At 34.8% G+C, this 13,077-nt stretch overlaps 1 protein-coding gene across 1 annotated transcript in view; it reads right to left on the bottom strand.

The window, feature by feature from the left end:
• The window catches only part of DNAH14 (dynein axonemal heavy chain 14), a 259,076-nt gene that overhangs the window by 47,725 nt on the left and 198,274 nt on the right, over positions 1 to 13,077 (bottom strand). Inside the window, exons 70-74 of the mRNA XM_074351453.1 lie at positions 10,601 to 11,022; positions 10,323 to 10,521; positions 5,295 to 5,531; positions 3,180 to 3,265; positions 945 to 1,101 (exon numbers count right to left, since the gene is read on the bottom strand). Of these exons, the coding sequence (XP_074207554.1) occupies positions 945 to 1,101; positions 3,180 to 3,265; positions 5,295 to 5,531; positions 10,323 to 10,521; positions 10,601 to 11,022 (1,101 nt within the window). The remainder of the gene's footprint in view (positions 1 to 944; positions 1,102 to 3,179; positions 3,266 to 5,294; positions 5,532 to 10,322; positions 10,522 to 10,600; positions 11,023 to 13,077) is intronic.

Here is a 13,077-nt window from a genome sequence, read left to right as displayed (position 1 = left end):
TCTTGCAGGTGGTATGAGCATTTTAAGTTCTGTGAATAAGCTTTGGCAGCAAAGTTTGTTAAATGTGTTATCTTCCATTCTGTTGTTCAGAAGATGGATGTGATGGCTAGAGCCCTAGCTGCCATCTTGGGCTAAGTCTTCAAGAAATGGACACACCCATTATGAGTGTCAGGCCTATAACCAGCTGCTTTACATGGAGAAGTTCCAAGTGAGAAAGCCTCCATATGGAGGTACTTTGAACAAGGTTTTGCCTAATAGAATCAAAAAACTTGAAAATGACAAGACAAATGAACTTATTTTCATGAGTCAATGTGAATTAAAATTGTTAATAAATGCAAGGGCAGTCCCAACTTTCATATCAATAAAGCATGTTTGGGACGCATTTTCTGCACAGAAAATTAACACTGATAAATTTTCCCATATTTGTGAATCCAGGACATCTTATTACTCTCTGTTCTTTTACATTTTTAGAAAGATTCATTCTTTTTTTTTTTTTTTTTAATGTGCTACGGCTTTCTTTCTTTTCTTTCTTCCTTAAACTGAGGTTTAGTTGATGTACAATAATGATGTATATAAATTTCAGGTGTACAACATAGTGATTCACAATTTTTAAAGGCTATACTCCATTTATAGTTGCTGTAAAATAGTGGCTGTATTCCCTGTGTTGTACTATATATCCTTGTAGTTTATTTATTTTATACATAGTAGTTTGTATTCTTAATCCCTTTCCCTCCCTCTACTGGTAATCTCTAGTTTGTTCTCTATATCTGTGAGTCTGTTTGAAAGATTCATTCTGACTATAGTTTAAAGTTTTAATTGGTCCCTTTCATTAAATATTTAAATAAGAAAATATTTTAAATATAGAATAACCTAACACAGAATCTACTTCTGTACACTTTTGATGAATATCATAACATCATCTTAACTGTTCACAAGTAGCTCACCATGGGAGTGAATAAGTATCAGTGGAGTTCTGGCGTTGGATTCTTTATATGATTCTTTCAAATTAATTCCAGTTCTGCAAATATATTCATTCCCCATTTTTTCAGTTACAAACTTTTTCACTGAATTCTTCAAATGTTCTGGTCTAAGAATTTTTATCTAAGAAAGACACCATGAAAGACACGGTTAACTTTAAAAACCACCCAAGGGAATATTCCCAATGGTAAGATGAAGCAAAGCTAAGGAGTAATCATTATCTAGGTTGCCAGCTGGAGATTTATGGTGTTCCTTATGTTGGGAAAATTTAATAGGAGAGAGTTCCTGTGTGGTGGGAAAACTGCCACCACTGCCCTTGACCCTCATACAGTCCTTTCTAAATGACAGGGCAATGCTGGGCCTCTACCGTTTACACTCTGACTGAGACCTCACTGGGAATGTAAAAATCCAAGTTATGGTCCCTGGTTTTGCAAAAAGAGACCTTTCCCCTGGGTGTCTTCCTGCTCTGCTGTACACATCTAGAGCAAGAAAACCCCATGGTGTTGAGTGATGAAAATCCAGGATAACATAACCAGAAGAGTACTAACTTTTCCGTTAATAAGATGAAAATATACAACACAATATTCATGTATTTAAGTAAACTGAGTACACATCTGAAAAGAACTTTAAAGGGTCTAAAAGATTTTGCAAACAGTATACATGTAGTAAGCAGAGATTCAGGGCCTATTGGAAATCATTGCAAATTTCAGAAGAAAGACATTTTCCATGACAATCGTTCTATACAAGTCACTTTCATGCTGTTTTTTTGTTTTGTTTTGTTTTGTTTTACAGAACGAGCGTAAATTCTGTCCTGATGCATTTTCAGCATCAGTTAAGGCAAAGCCGAAACTATGTGTGTCAGGGGGTCTGTGTGATATACTAGGTTGAAGCATGGGTAATGGTCAAATATTGGCAATATCACATGTTTAACATAACACCTTTAATCATTGTGTTGAATTCTGTTGTTTTCTGTTACTCTTTGGAAAAATTAATCTTAAATTTTTATATATATATTTTTAAAGATGAAAATTGGCAGCACACAAAGAATCTGGGGTCTAACAGCAGAGTTCAGTCAGTATATCCAACTAATGAAAGTGTGACAATCAGCCAAGTGAAACATGACTAGATGTGGTCCCCTGACACCATCACTGCTGAGAATCTGCCTCCCAAATGTGATCATCATCCTTTGTCACCATCATGCTGTCTGCTCTTCCTTTACTTTATTGATCAATCAAGCATGTATCAAATTTCTCCACATTTGTAGTTTTTAACTCCAAGGACTTTTTTGGGGGTGGGGTGAGAGAGAAATGTAAAATTGAAGAAATGAGGTTCTACTGAATTCAATTTTACTAGCTCTTATCTAAACAGCTACAAATAATTCTGAAAAACGTCCCCACATCCATATCCCTTCATTGTCATCTTTCCTTCCTCTTTTCTGTCTAGTAGGCTATAGCAATGGAGAGAGGTGAATAGACAAACTGGCAATTTCTAAGCCTTGGCTTTCTATTCTGTAAAAAAAAAAGGGGGGGGGGATCGTGCCTAGCCTCTAAGATTATTATGGGGATTAAATGAAATAATGTATGAAAACTGCTTAGCACATGCTAAGCTTTTGATGTTTTAAGCGCTCATAAATGACACCCATTCACATCCCACCAACCAGAGAGCCAGATTCTGAAGCAACTGACAAACAGGGGAGTCAGGCAAAATATCACCTTTCCTAGCAATAAAGGCCAAGGTGGTGTATGTAGTTTAGGTGAGTGTGCTTCCTGATACTAAACTGCAGAATTAGACAGTCTTACCTGTCACAAGCAGTGCTAGTCAGCCATTGGCTTTCCCCAAAGAGCCAGGTATGTTCCTGTACAATGTATGGCATTAAGAAGCAGAGCAGAAACAATGCTTTTTGCAGAGCCATAAACTCAAATTTACCCATATTACAAGTCCTACCTCCTTCCAAGGGAGGAGTGAATAAGGGGGTGGAAAATGCCAGTAATATATTGCTCTAATGGGACTCCTTCCACATAAAAGAAAATTAAAATGGAATGTAAGTGCTCCCCTCTAACATTAAAGTTCACTAAATGTTACCTTGTAAAATCTATGTATTTTGCTTATAAAATTTTAAATTTTAAAATCTGAGGAGTTTAAGTTACTGATAAACCACTCAAAACATTAGAACATCAGTATTTTCTTACAGCACATCTTACCAAAATAAGTCTTTGAAATGGAGTGAGTTTCTCCCAGGGAAAATTTACAGGACTACATATTTCTTCATTTTCATTAAAAAATAGAGCTAGATATAATTTAGAGAAACTCAGATTAGCAATCAAACACTTTGGATCACTAAAAGATAACACAATATGAAAGTTTTTGCTATAAAATTGTCAGGATTTTATTTTTTAAACATGGCTGACTTCTTTTAAAATGAGCTTTATTTCTGTAAGATTTGAGGCATCACTAACTGTCCTTAATATCGCAAAAGAGGTAGACCTTTAGGTAAATTTAAGTTTCCATGTGGCCCTGGTGAAGTGGTTGATAAATAAGTACTAGAACAAGATGATGGAGAGCTGATGGAAAAGAAATGAGAAGCAAAGGGCAAAGCTAATACTTTACAACCTACTCCTGATTATGTGATATTTATAAACTGGCAACTCTAGAGGTTAGAGATTCTGTTCATAATCTACCTATACAGATAGAAAAAGTGAGAATCAAATGCAAGTGTAAAAAATTCTCACATTTCTGAAAGATTGAATATTATACACACATATTTTTAAATGCTGACCCCTCTTACCCCTGCAACAGAATCCTACCAGAGCATATGTTTTTGCAAGGTGGGAAACCTAGTTTTCATTTCCAGCTATCCCATATAGAGCTATCATTTTTACCTTATATTTCTATGGTATTTGCCCAGTGTCTAATTTTAAATACAACTTAGATTATAGAAATAGCTAAGATAGACTTGTTGATCCTTAAAAAAGTCCACAAAACATGAAAATCTAGTTACAAATGGAAAAATCTGGGGTTATTTACAAAGTAAAAAGATCTTCACTTTACAAAGAGTCGGTAAAGATTTCCTTTAAATAAGTGATACTGACTCATCTTACAGTATAATAAGTAATGAATTCAAGATAATGCAGGTGCAACAAAATAAAACAACAATGACCCAGAGAGAAAACTCTGGGGGAAGAGAACTTCTTAATCAGAACTGGAAATCAAAAAACTATAAAAGAAAAAAAGAGACATAATTAACTATACAAACATAAACATTTATATGGCACAGATGCTATAAACAAACCCAATAGACAGTGACAGATTTTGAAGAATACTTGAATGAACAGTTTAATACTTTTAACAAGACAAAAAGTTAATTATCTATTATACTATTAGGATTTTTTCGAATGGACAAAAAAGAGATTAATAATATGGGCAAAGTACATGAATGGGCAAATCCAAATGGTCAACAAACATCTGAAAAGGTACTTAAACATGCCCGTAGACAGGGGAATTCAAATTAAAGTACCTTAAGCTTTTCAGATTGGCAAAAGTTGAAAAGAGTCAACACTCCTTTTAGAAATGGAGCACTCACATATTGCTGGTGGCAATATAAGTTACCACGAACTTTTAAGAAAGCAGCCTGGAAGCAACTATTTACACAAAAATAAGATACTTTTGACCTAGAAATTGCATTTCTGGCTATTGCAGAGAAATAAAAGCAAAAAAAAAAATGTGTAAGGATGTTTATGTTTTTGCACAATATAACCATATATTGCGGCAAAAATCTGGCAGCAAAATGGAGAAAAATGTGGAAGGAAGCAAATTAGGTTGAATCCTGAACAGGGATGAAACAAGGAAGAGAGTTCAAAGTGAAGAAACAGAAAGGAAAAGCTGTGCTAAAAATAACAAGTCATTTAAAGTAAGTTCTACTTCCTGTGCAATTTTAAAAACATGTATCTGTTACTTAAAACAATGTATGAAACCCATATCTGTTATACAAAATATACATCTGTTATGTACGTATACACTAGTTCAGATTCAAGGTTCAAAGTAGTCTGGTGTAATGGAACTAGTGTGGTATATATCATCTCTCTGAAATTTTGATCTCTTATCAGAGTTCTTCATCAACAACAATGATGTTCATAATAATAATTTCACAAGACTATCATGAGGATTACATTAGATGACACTAGATGGGTTGATAACATAATTATGTTCCTCCTTTCAATTTTTTCGTAACATACGACACTGAAATACATTTATAAATTGATAATCTATCTAATCATGTAGGTAATTAAGCTGGATTAAGACACTGAATACTTCCTTACTTTCCTCTGGTGATGTCTTACTTTCCTCCAACGAAGCATCTTCTGAAGTGAAAGGTGTGCTCATCAGAAAATATACAGCTTTGCTGTTTTTAAAAGCATTCCATTGTGATTCATTTGATAAAAGGGATTTGCATAGAAGAGAAAATGGCTCTAGTTTACTGCTGAGATACTGGCACTGCTTCCACCTGGAATCCGACACCCACTGAAGATGTCCATTTCTATAGATTTCATATAAGCCTAATAAAAAAGGAAAAGTGATCACATTAGAAGAGATATACCCTTTACTTTTAGTTACTTATTACAAAGTAGACGCTTAATAAATATTTGTTATTGAGGGAAAAGCCATCTTATACAAAAAATTACATAAAAGGTAATTTTTAAACTGTGGTAAAACAAAAAATATAAAATTTATTTATTAAGTTCAATAGTGTTAAGTGTAATTCATGTTGTTGTGAAACAGATATCCAAAACTTTTTCTGCAAATCTGAAATTCTGCACCTTAAACATCCTTTCCCCCCTAGCCCCTGGTAACCACCATTCTATTTTTGTTTCTATCAATTTGACTTCTTTAGACACTTTATGTAAGTGGAATACAGCATTTGTCTTTCAGTGACTGGCTTATTTTACTTAGCATAATGTCATCAAGTTTCACCCATGTGACTGAATTTCCTTATTTCCACCTTAACGGAGTAGGATTTCATTGTATGTATATACTACATTTTCTTTATACATTCAACCATCAATGGACACTTGGGTTGCTTCTACCTACTGGATATTGTGAATAGTGCTGCTATAAATATAGGTGTGCAGCTCTTTCTCTAAGACTGTGCTTTCAATTCTTTTGGATATATAACCAGACATGGGATTATTGGATCAAATAGCAGTTGTATTTTTAACTTTTTGAGGAGCCTCCTAGTTTTCCATAAAAATTTCCCCATTTTACAATCCCACTAACAGGGTTCCAATTTCTCCACATCCTTGTCAGTACTTGATCTTTTCTTTTCTTTTTTAATAGTAGCGTAGCCATCCTAATGGGTGAGAGATGATTTCCTGATAATTAGTGATGTTGAGCACTTTTTCATATGCTTGTTGCCCATTTGTATATATCTTTGGAGAAATGTCTATTAAATATCTTCCTATTTAAAAATTAGGTTATTTGACTTTTTGTTGTTGAGTTGTAGGAGTTCTTTATATATTCTATATAATAACTCCTTATCAGATATATGATTTTCTCCCACTCCATGGGCTGCCTTTTCATTCTGTTGATTGTACCCGTTGATGACAAAGGTTTTTAAGTTTAACAGACCTCCATTTGTGTATTTTTGTTTTTGTTGCTTGGACTTTGGTGTCATACCAAAAAAAAAAAAATTATTGCCAAGTCCAATATTATAAAGCTTTCCCCCTACATTTTAAAGGAATTTTATAGTCTTGGGCCTTATACTTAGGTTTGAATCCATTCTGAGTTGATTTTTGTATCTGGTATAAGGAGTCCAATTTTATTCTTTTGCATGTGAATGTCCAGTTTTCCCAACACCATTTGTCAAAGAGATTATCCTTATTCCATTGAGTGGTCTTCACACCCTTGTTGAAGATCATTTGACCCTATGCATGAGGGTTAATTTCTAAGCTCTCTGTTTTGTTCCTTTGGTCTATTTGTCTGTCTTTATGCCCATACTAGACAGTTTTGATTAGTGTAGCTTTGTAATATAGCTTGAAATCAGCAAGGGTGATGTCGCTAACTTTGTTGTTCTTTTTCAAAATTGTTTTGGTTATTTGGAGTCCCTTGACAATTCATATAAATTTCAGGAAGAATTTTTCTACTTTCTTAAAAAAATGCCATTGGGATTTTTAATAGAGATATCATTGAATCTGTAGAATTCTTTGGGTTAGCATGGAAATCTTAACAATATTGTCTTCCAATCCATGAATATGGGATACCTTTTCATTTATTTGTGTCTTCTTTAATTTACTTCAGCAATGTTTTATAGTTTTCAGTGTACAAGTCTTTCGCTTCCTTGGTTAGGCTTATTACTAAGTATTTTATTCCTTTTGATGCTGTTTTAAATATACTGTTTTCTTATCATATTATTTGTTGTTAGTGTATTGGAATGCAACTGATTTTTGTATGTTGGTTTTGTATTTTGCAACTTTGTTGAATTTATTTGCCTAGTTCTAACAGTGTTTTTATGGACCCTTTAGTGTTTTCTACATATAAGATTCTGTCATCTGTGAACAGGTGATATTTTATTTCTTCCTTTCCAATTTTGATACCTTTTATTTCATTTTCTTGTCTAATGCTCTGGCCAGAACTTCCATGTTAAATGGAAGTGGTTGAGAGCAGAGGGCATCCATGCCTTGTTTCTGATTTTAGAGAAAATTAAATTTTCCATTTTTAACAACTGAGTTTGAAGTTAGTTGTGGGTTTTTTATAAATGACTTTTATTTTGTTGGGGTAGTATCCCTATATTCCAAGCTTGCTAAGTGTTTTTACCATGAAAGAATGTTGAATCTTATCTAATGGCTTTTCTGCATCAATAAAAACGGTCATGTGGTTTTGTCCTTTTTTTCTGTTACTGTGGTTATTACAGTGATTGTTTTTCTTACGTTATGAATAAGAGCCTTACTGGGTAGAGTATTCTTGACTGCAGATTTTCCCCTTTCATCACTTTAAATATATCTTGCCATTCCCTCCTGGCCTGCAGAGTTTCTGCTGAAAAATCAGCTGTTAGTCTTATGGGAGTTCCCTTGTATGTTATTTGTTGCTTTTCCCTTGTTGCTTTTAATATTCTCTGTCAATCTTTAATTTTTGTCATTTTAATTGCAAAGTGTCTTGGTGAGTTCCTCTTAGTCCTATATGGGACCCTCTGTGCTTCCTGGACTTGGGTGACTATTTCCTTTCCCAGGTTAGGGAAGTTTTTAGCTATTATCTCTTCAAATATTTTCTCAGGCCCTTCCTCTTTCTCCTTCTGGGACCCCTATAATGTGAATATTAGTGTGCCTAATGTTGTTCCACAGGTCTCTTAAACTGTGCATATTTTTCATTCTTTTTTCTGTTTTGTGGTAGTGATTTCCACTACTCTGTCTTCCAGCTCCCTGATCCATTGTTCTGCTTCATTTAGTTTACTATTGATTCCTTCTAGTGTATTTTTCATCTCAGTTATTGTATTCTTCAGCTCTGTTTGGTTGTTCTTTATATTTTCTCCTCTTTAAGATCTTCTAACTTCTCACTTGTTAATCAATTCTCCTCCCGAGTTTTTTGATCACTTTTATGATCATTACTCTGAACACTTTCTCGGGTATACTGCCTATCTCCACATCACTTAGTTCTTCTTTGGGATTTTATCTTGTTCCTTTGTCTGTAACATATTCATCTGTCACATCATTTTGTCTAAATTTCTATTTGTATTTTTATGTATGTGGTAGATTAGTTATATTTCTCTACCTTGGAAAAGCGGTCCTCTGTAGGAGATATCCTATGCCTCCCAGCAGTGCACTTCCCTCTTGTCACCCAAGGGCCAGGGACTAACTGGTCCCAGGGTAGGGTCTGGCCTGAATTTGTGGACTTGTTCCACAGGCTGTGGGACTATAGTTTTCTTGATTTTGGTGTCTGCCTCTTGGTAGATGAGGCTGCTCTAGAGGCTTGTGCAGGCTTCCTGATTGGAGGGGCTGGTGCCTGCCCACTAGTAAGTGGAGCTAAGTCTTGGCCCTCTGGTGGGCAAGGCCATGTCTAAGGGAATGTCTAGAGGCAGAAGTTTTTAGGTAGCCTGTCTGCTGATGGGTGGGGATGTATCAGTTAGTTGTTTGGCCTGAGTCATCCCTGCACTGGATACTATAGGCTACTGGGCAGAGTCAGGACTTGGTGCTAATGACCCAACCAGGATATTAGTCTTCAGAAGAGTTCATGCAGATGAATACTCCCTGATATGTCCATCACTGTGTCTATGTCCCCAGGGGGAGCCACAGCTGTTCCCCGCCTCCTCAGGAGACCCTCCAAGACCAGCAGGTAGGTCTGGCCCAGGCTCCTATGAAATTACTGCTCTTGCCTTTGGTCCTGGTGAGTGTGAGATTTTGTGTATGTCCTTTAGTAGTGAAGTTTCTATTTCTTCCAGTCCTGCGGAGCTCTTGCAATTAAGCTCGACTGGCCTTCAAAGTCAAATACCTTGGGAGATCCTCTTCCTGGTGCCAGACCTCAGTGCTGGGGAGTCTGACATTGGGCTCAGAACTCCCACTTCTGTGGAAGAATCTCTGGATTATAATTATTCTCCAGTTTGTGGGTAGCCCAACTGGGGGATATAGGATTTGATTATATTGCAAGTCCACTCCTCCTATCCATCTTGCTGTGGTTTCTTCTTTATGTCTTTAGTTATGGAAGATCTTTTCTTGTAGGTTCTAGTCTTTTTTCAATCAGTGATTCTTCTGTAGTTTGTTGTGATTTTGCTGTGTTTGTGAGAGGAGGTGAGCTCTGGCTCTTTGTTGTTGTTGTTGTTGAAGATGATAAATTGTTATGTATATTTTACCATAATTAAAAAAATATATTAAAAATGTACAACACAAGAGCATCTGAAAAGATCCAATACTTAAGTAATTTTGCCTAATCTTTTTGGATAAGCATAATCTTTGTGGTTCAAATTTTCATGGAATTTTCCTAAGACAGTAAGGCAATTACTGCTAGGAGAGTAAAGCTCAACTCCTGATGGTATTTAATCAGTGTGTGTGTGTGTGTGTGTGTGTGTCCCCATGTGTGTGTCTCTATTGATTAGCATTAGGTATTCTGGTTTGTAGATTAGAATTATAATAACCTAGCAGTTGTCATTTATTTATTCATTCAAAAACTGTTGAGTAACAGTTATATGCTCAACAGTGTAGGGGATACAATGATGAATTTAGATATTGCATTTGATCTCAAGCTGCTTTTAGTTTAATCAGTATAGAAGCATCGACTTGGAACACCTTAGAGATCTTTTAGTATTTTTCAGGAAATGTGTTTAACATATTTTTGGTAAATCTAGAGCAATTACTTTTACTTACTATTAAGTTTAGGCTGCGGCATTACACCTTTAATATTTAATAGCATGCCAGAATATAAGAAGATGTTCCATTCTTCATCTGGTAGGGATCCAATGTTATCATGCATTAAATTTCCATTAGCATTATTTTGCATGATTGTAGTGCAAAGCCCAAAGGAGAAGCAAAGTTTATGTTTATTAAAAAGAGCTGAAGAAACCACCTATAGAGAAAGCATAACTGTTAGAATAACCTAGCTAGATCAAGTAAGTAAACAAAATTCACATTAAAGAATATCTCACCTTAAAAATATTTCTTGTCAACCTGTCTATTGAATTTTTAAGATGTCTGTCTAAGGATTTACTCTCACTTTCTAACTTAGGCTCTTTTGAGAGCTCTGTAATTTCACAAACTCTTTTCAGAAACATTCTCTCCCTTTTCACACTGTGTTCTTCTTGTTCTTTGCTTTTGGAAACTACTGATGAAACAAAAATTTGACGAAACCAGTCTAGGGAGAACTGGTACATGCAATTGATTTGTGTAAGACCAGACACTAAAAAGTAGAGCAGAGCACCTCGAGTAGCAATAGGGAGATACTTTTTTCGTGTTGCTTCAATTTCACTTTCTGCTTTTTTTGTTGCTTTTATTCGCTTCAAAATTTCATTTGAAGTCATCTTGGATTTTCTTAAGATGTCTACAATCTCCTCATCATCTAACAGAGATCCTAAAGACAAACAAAAAATGAATTTAAATAAAAACCTTTGGAATATTAAATGGCAATTTCCTCATTCTGTACTCTGCTGGCTTTTTGTTGGTTTTATTTTGGATATGGGCTCTTAAATGAAGTTAGGTCCTATTTCTAATAAACTTGATTAATAGTACACATGCTTCCTCTTCCCATCCTCCCATCTCTTCTTTATATTACTTTAATGTTTCTGGATTCTATGTTTATTATAGGCACATAATAAGTAGCCATTTCATCATAAAGAACACATTTCCACTTGACCTCCTATACACATAGAATATGAAAATAAAATTTTCAGAAAATAAGAGTACCATTATTTCATATGACACACTGATATTTTTCCATTGTATTCTATTTTATTAAGCAAATAAAATTGATAGCGACCACTGAAAGTGATTTTCCATCCACTGATAGGATGTCACTCACCTTTTGAAAAAGCACTGCTTTAGAAATACAAATAAGAATTCTATCCCTTTCAAATGTTTAAAACAATCCTCATATTTCCATTTTAAACTCCACTATTTTATGGGCTAAAAATTTCCATTTTCAAGTGGTTTTAAAAATTTTTTTAATGATACAATTGTCTAGACCCCTTGATGCACACCTCTGGACACAATTTAATTTGAAAAGAGCCCTAGGAAAATGTGGCATCCAGAGCTAAACACAGCTTGACGTGGCCATTGCAAGGAATTATGGGATTATCATATTCCATTATCTGGATCCCATATTCCTACGGATGTAGGTGAAACTTTCTAAGTAATGTCTGGACCTATAAGCTGTGAGTCATCTCTCATAGTCGCTATCCTTCCACACCATTTGCTACAGCATGTGAGGAGCCACACCAAAGATAAAATATTTACAAAGAGATAGTAAGGATAATCTATTTTACTAAAACTTGGAAAGAAAAATGAAAAATATGTTCAAAATCAAGGAGTCTTTTTATAGAGCTTTTTCCAGGAACAATTTTTATTAAAAATTACTATTAGTAAAAAGTTGCTGACTTTCAAAAGTATCTCAGGCTCTAGTACAATGAACAATAGGGAATAAACACCAAAGGCATAAAAACAGCATATAGTGCACTGATGTGTATTACCATAAAGAACTTTTCTTTTGTCTTGTTAAATCTATATTTTGTCCAATTTAGGAAAAGTTTTTAGCAAAGTGTCAGTTGTCATATAATAGTTCAGACAATAGGAGAGGCTATGATTCTGAATCTTGTTAGATCAATTGTGCCACCTTCTATGTATTTTACATAATACCCAGATATCCTGATTTTGCACCCTAAGACATTACCAGCTATGATTCCAATCTTTCAAGAGAAACAGATATGGAAACTTAGTCTATGTAACTAGCCTTGTCATTGAAGAAGAATGGCTTAGTCATGTGTTACAAAGAAACAGCTTTTTAGGTAGGCATAATTAAAATAGAAAAAGAACAAAGTCTTATCTTTCTAGGCGTAAGTGTGCATTTAAGGTTTCATATTAAACAAATATATTTCTAAGTGAGGATCTGCCCATATTTTTAATGTAAGGTACAATGAACTTGGCTATTGTGTTTGTCTTTCTTTTTCTTTTTTTTTTTTTGGTAAACATGCTTGCAAAAATTACTACAGACTTCCTTTCTTTTAAAAAATTCTCTCTTTTTCTAGATTGGTCAAGACAATGGCACACTAAGGAAAAACACTCAAGAAGATAGCTGAGAATAAAGTTATCTCTTCCCACTGCTTTACCCATTTCAAAATGCAATTTAGTTGAGGTTCTAATGACAAAATGTAAAGTCTTTCACAAAATTAAGGCAGCTTTATGTCAAAGGTTATGAACCTCCTGAACTAGACTTATTCTGTACATTTCAGCAGATGTTAGAGAGGTGGTATTGGGGCTTCTAATCATAGCAGTTCTTGCTTTGGCCATAGGTCTCACAGCAAAGTGGTTTTGGATGCAGCACATTGTCAGGGAAGGGATGTCAATGTTAAGGTGAACACCACACAGTGGAGAACCACATTCTTTTGGTGAGGAAGGTTTATGACCACAACTT

Source organism: Camelus bactrianus, chromosome 23 (genome assembly GCF_048773025.1).
Source record: "Camelus bactrianus isolate YW-2024 breed Bactrian camel chromosome 23, ASM4877302v1, whole genome shotgun sequence".
NCBI classification, from domain to species: Eukaryota; Metazoa; Chordata; class Mammalia; order Artiodactyla; family Camelidae; genus Camelus; species Camelus bactrianus.
The sequence above is the reverse complement of the archived record's forward strand: the minus strand, read 5'-3'. Positions and strand labels throughout refer to the sequence as shown.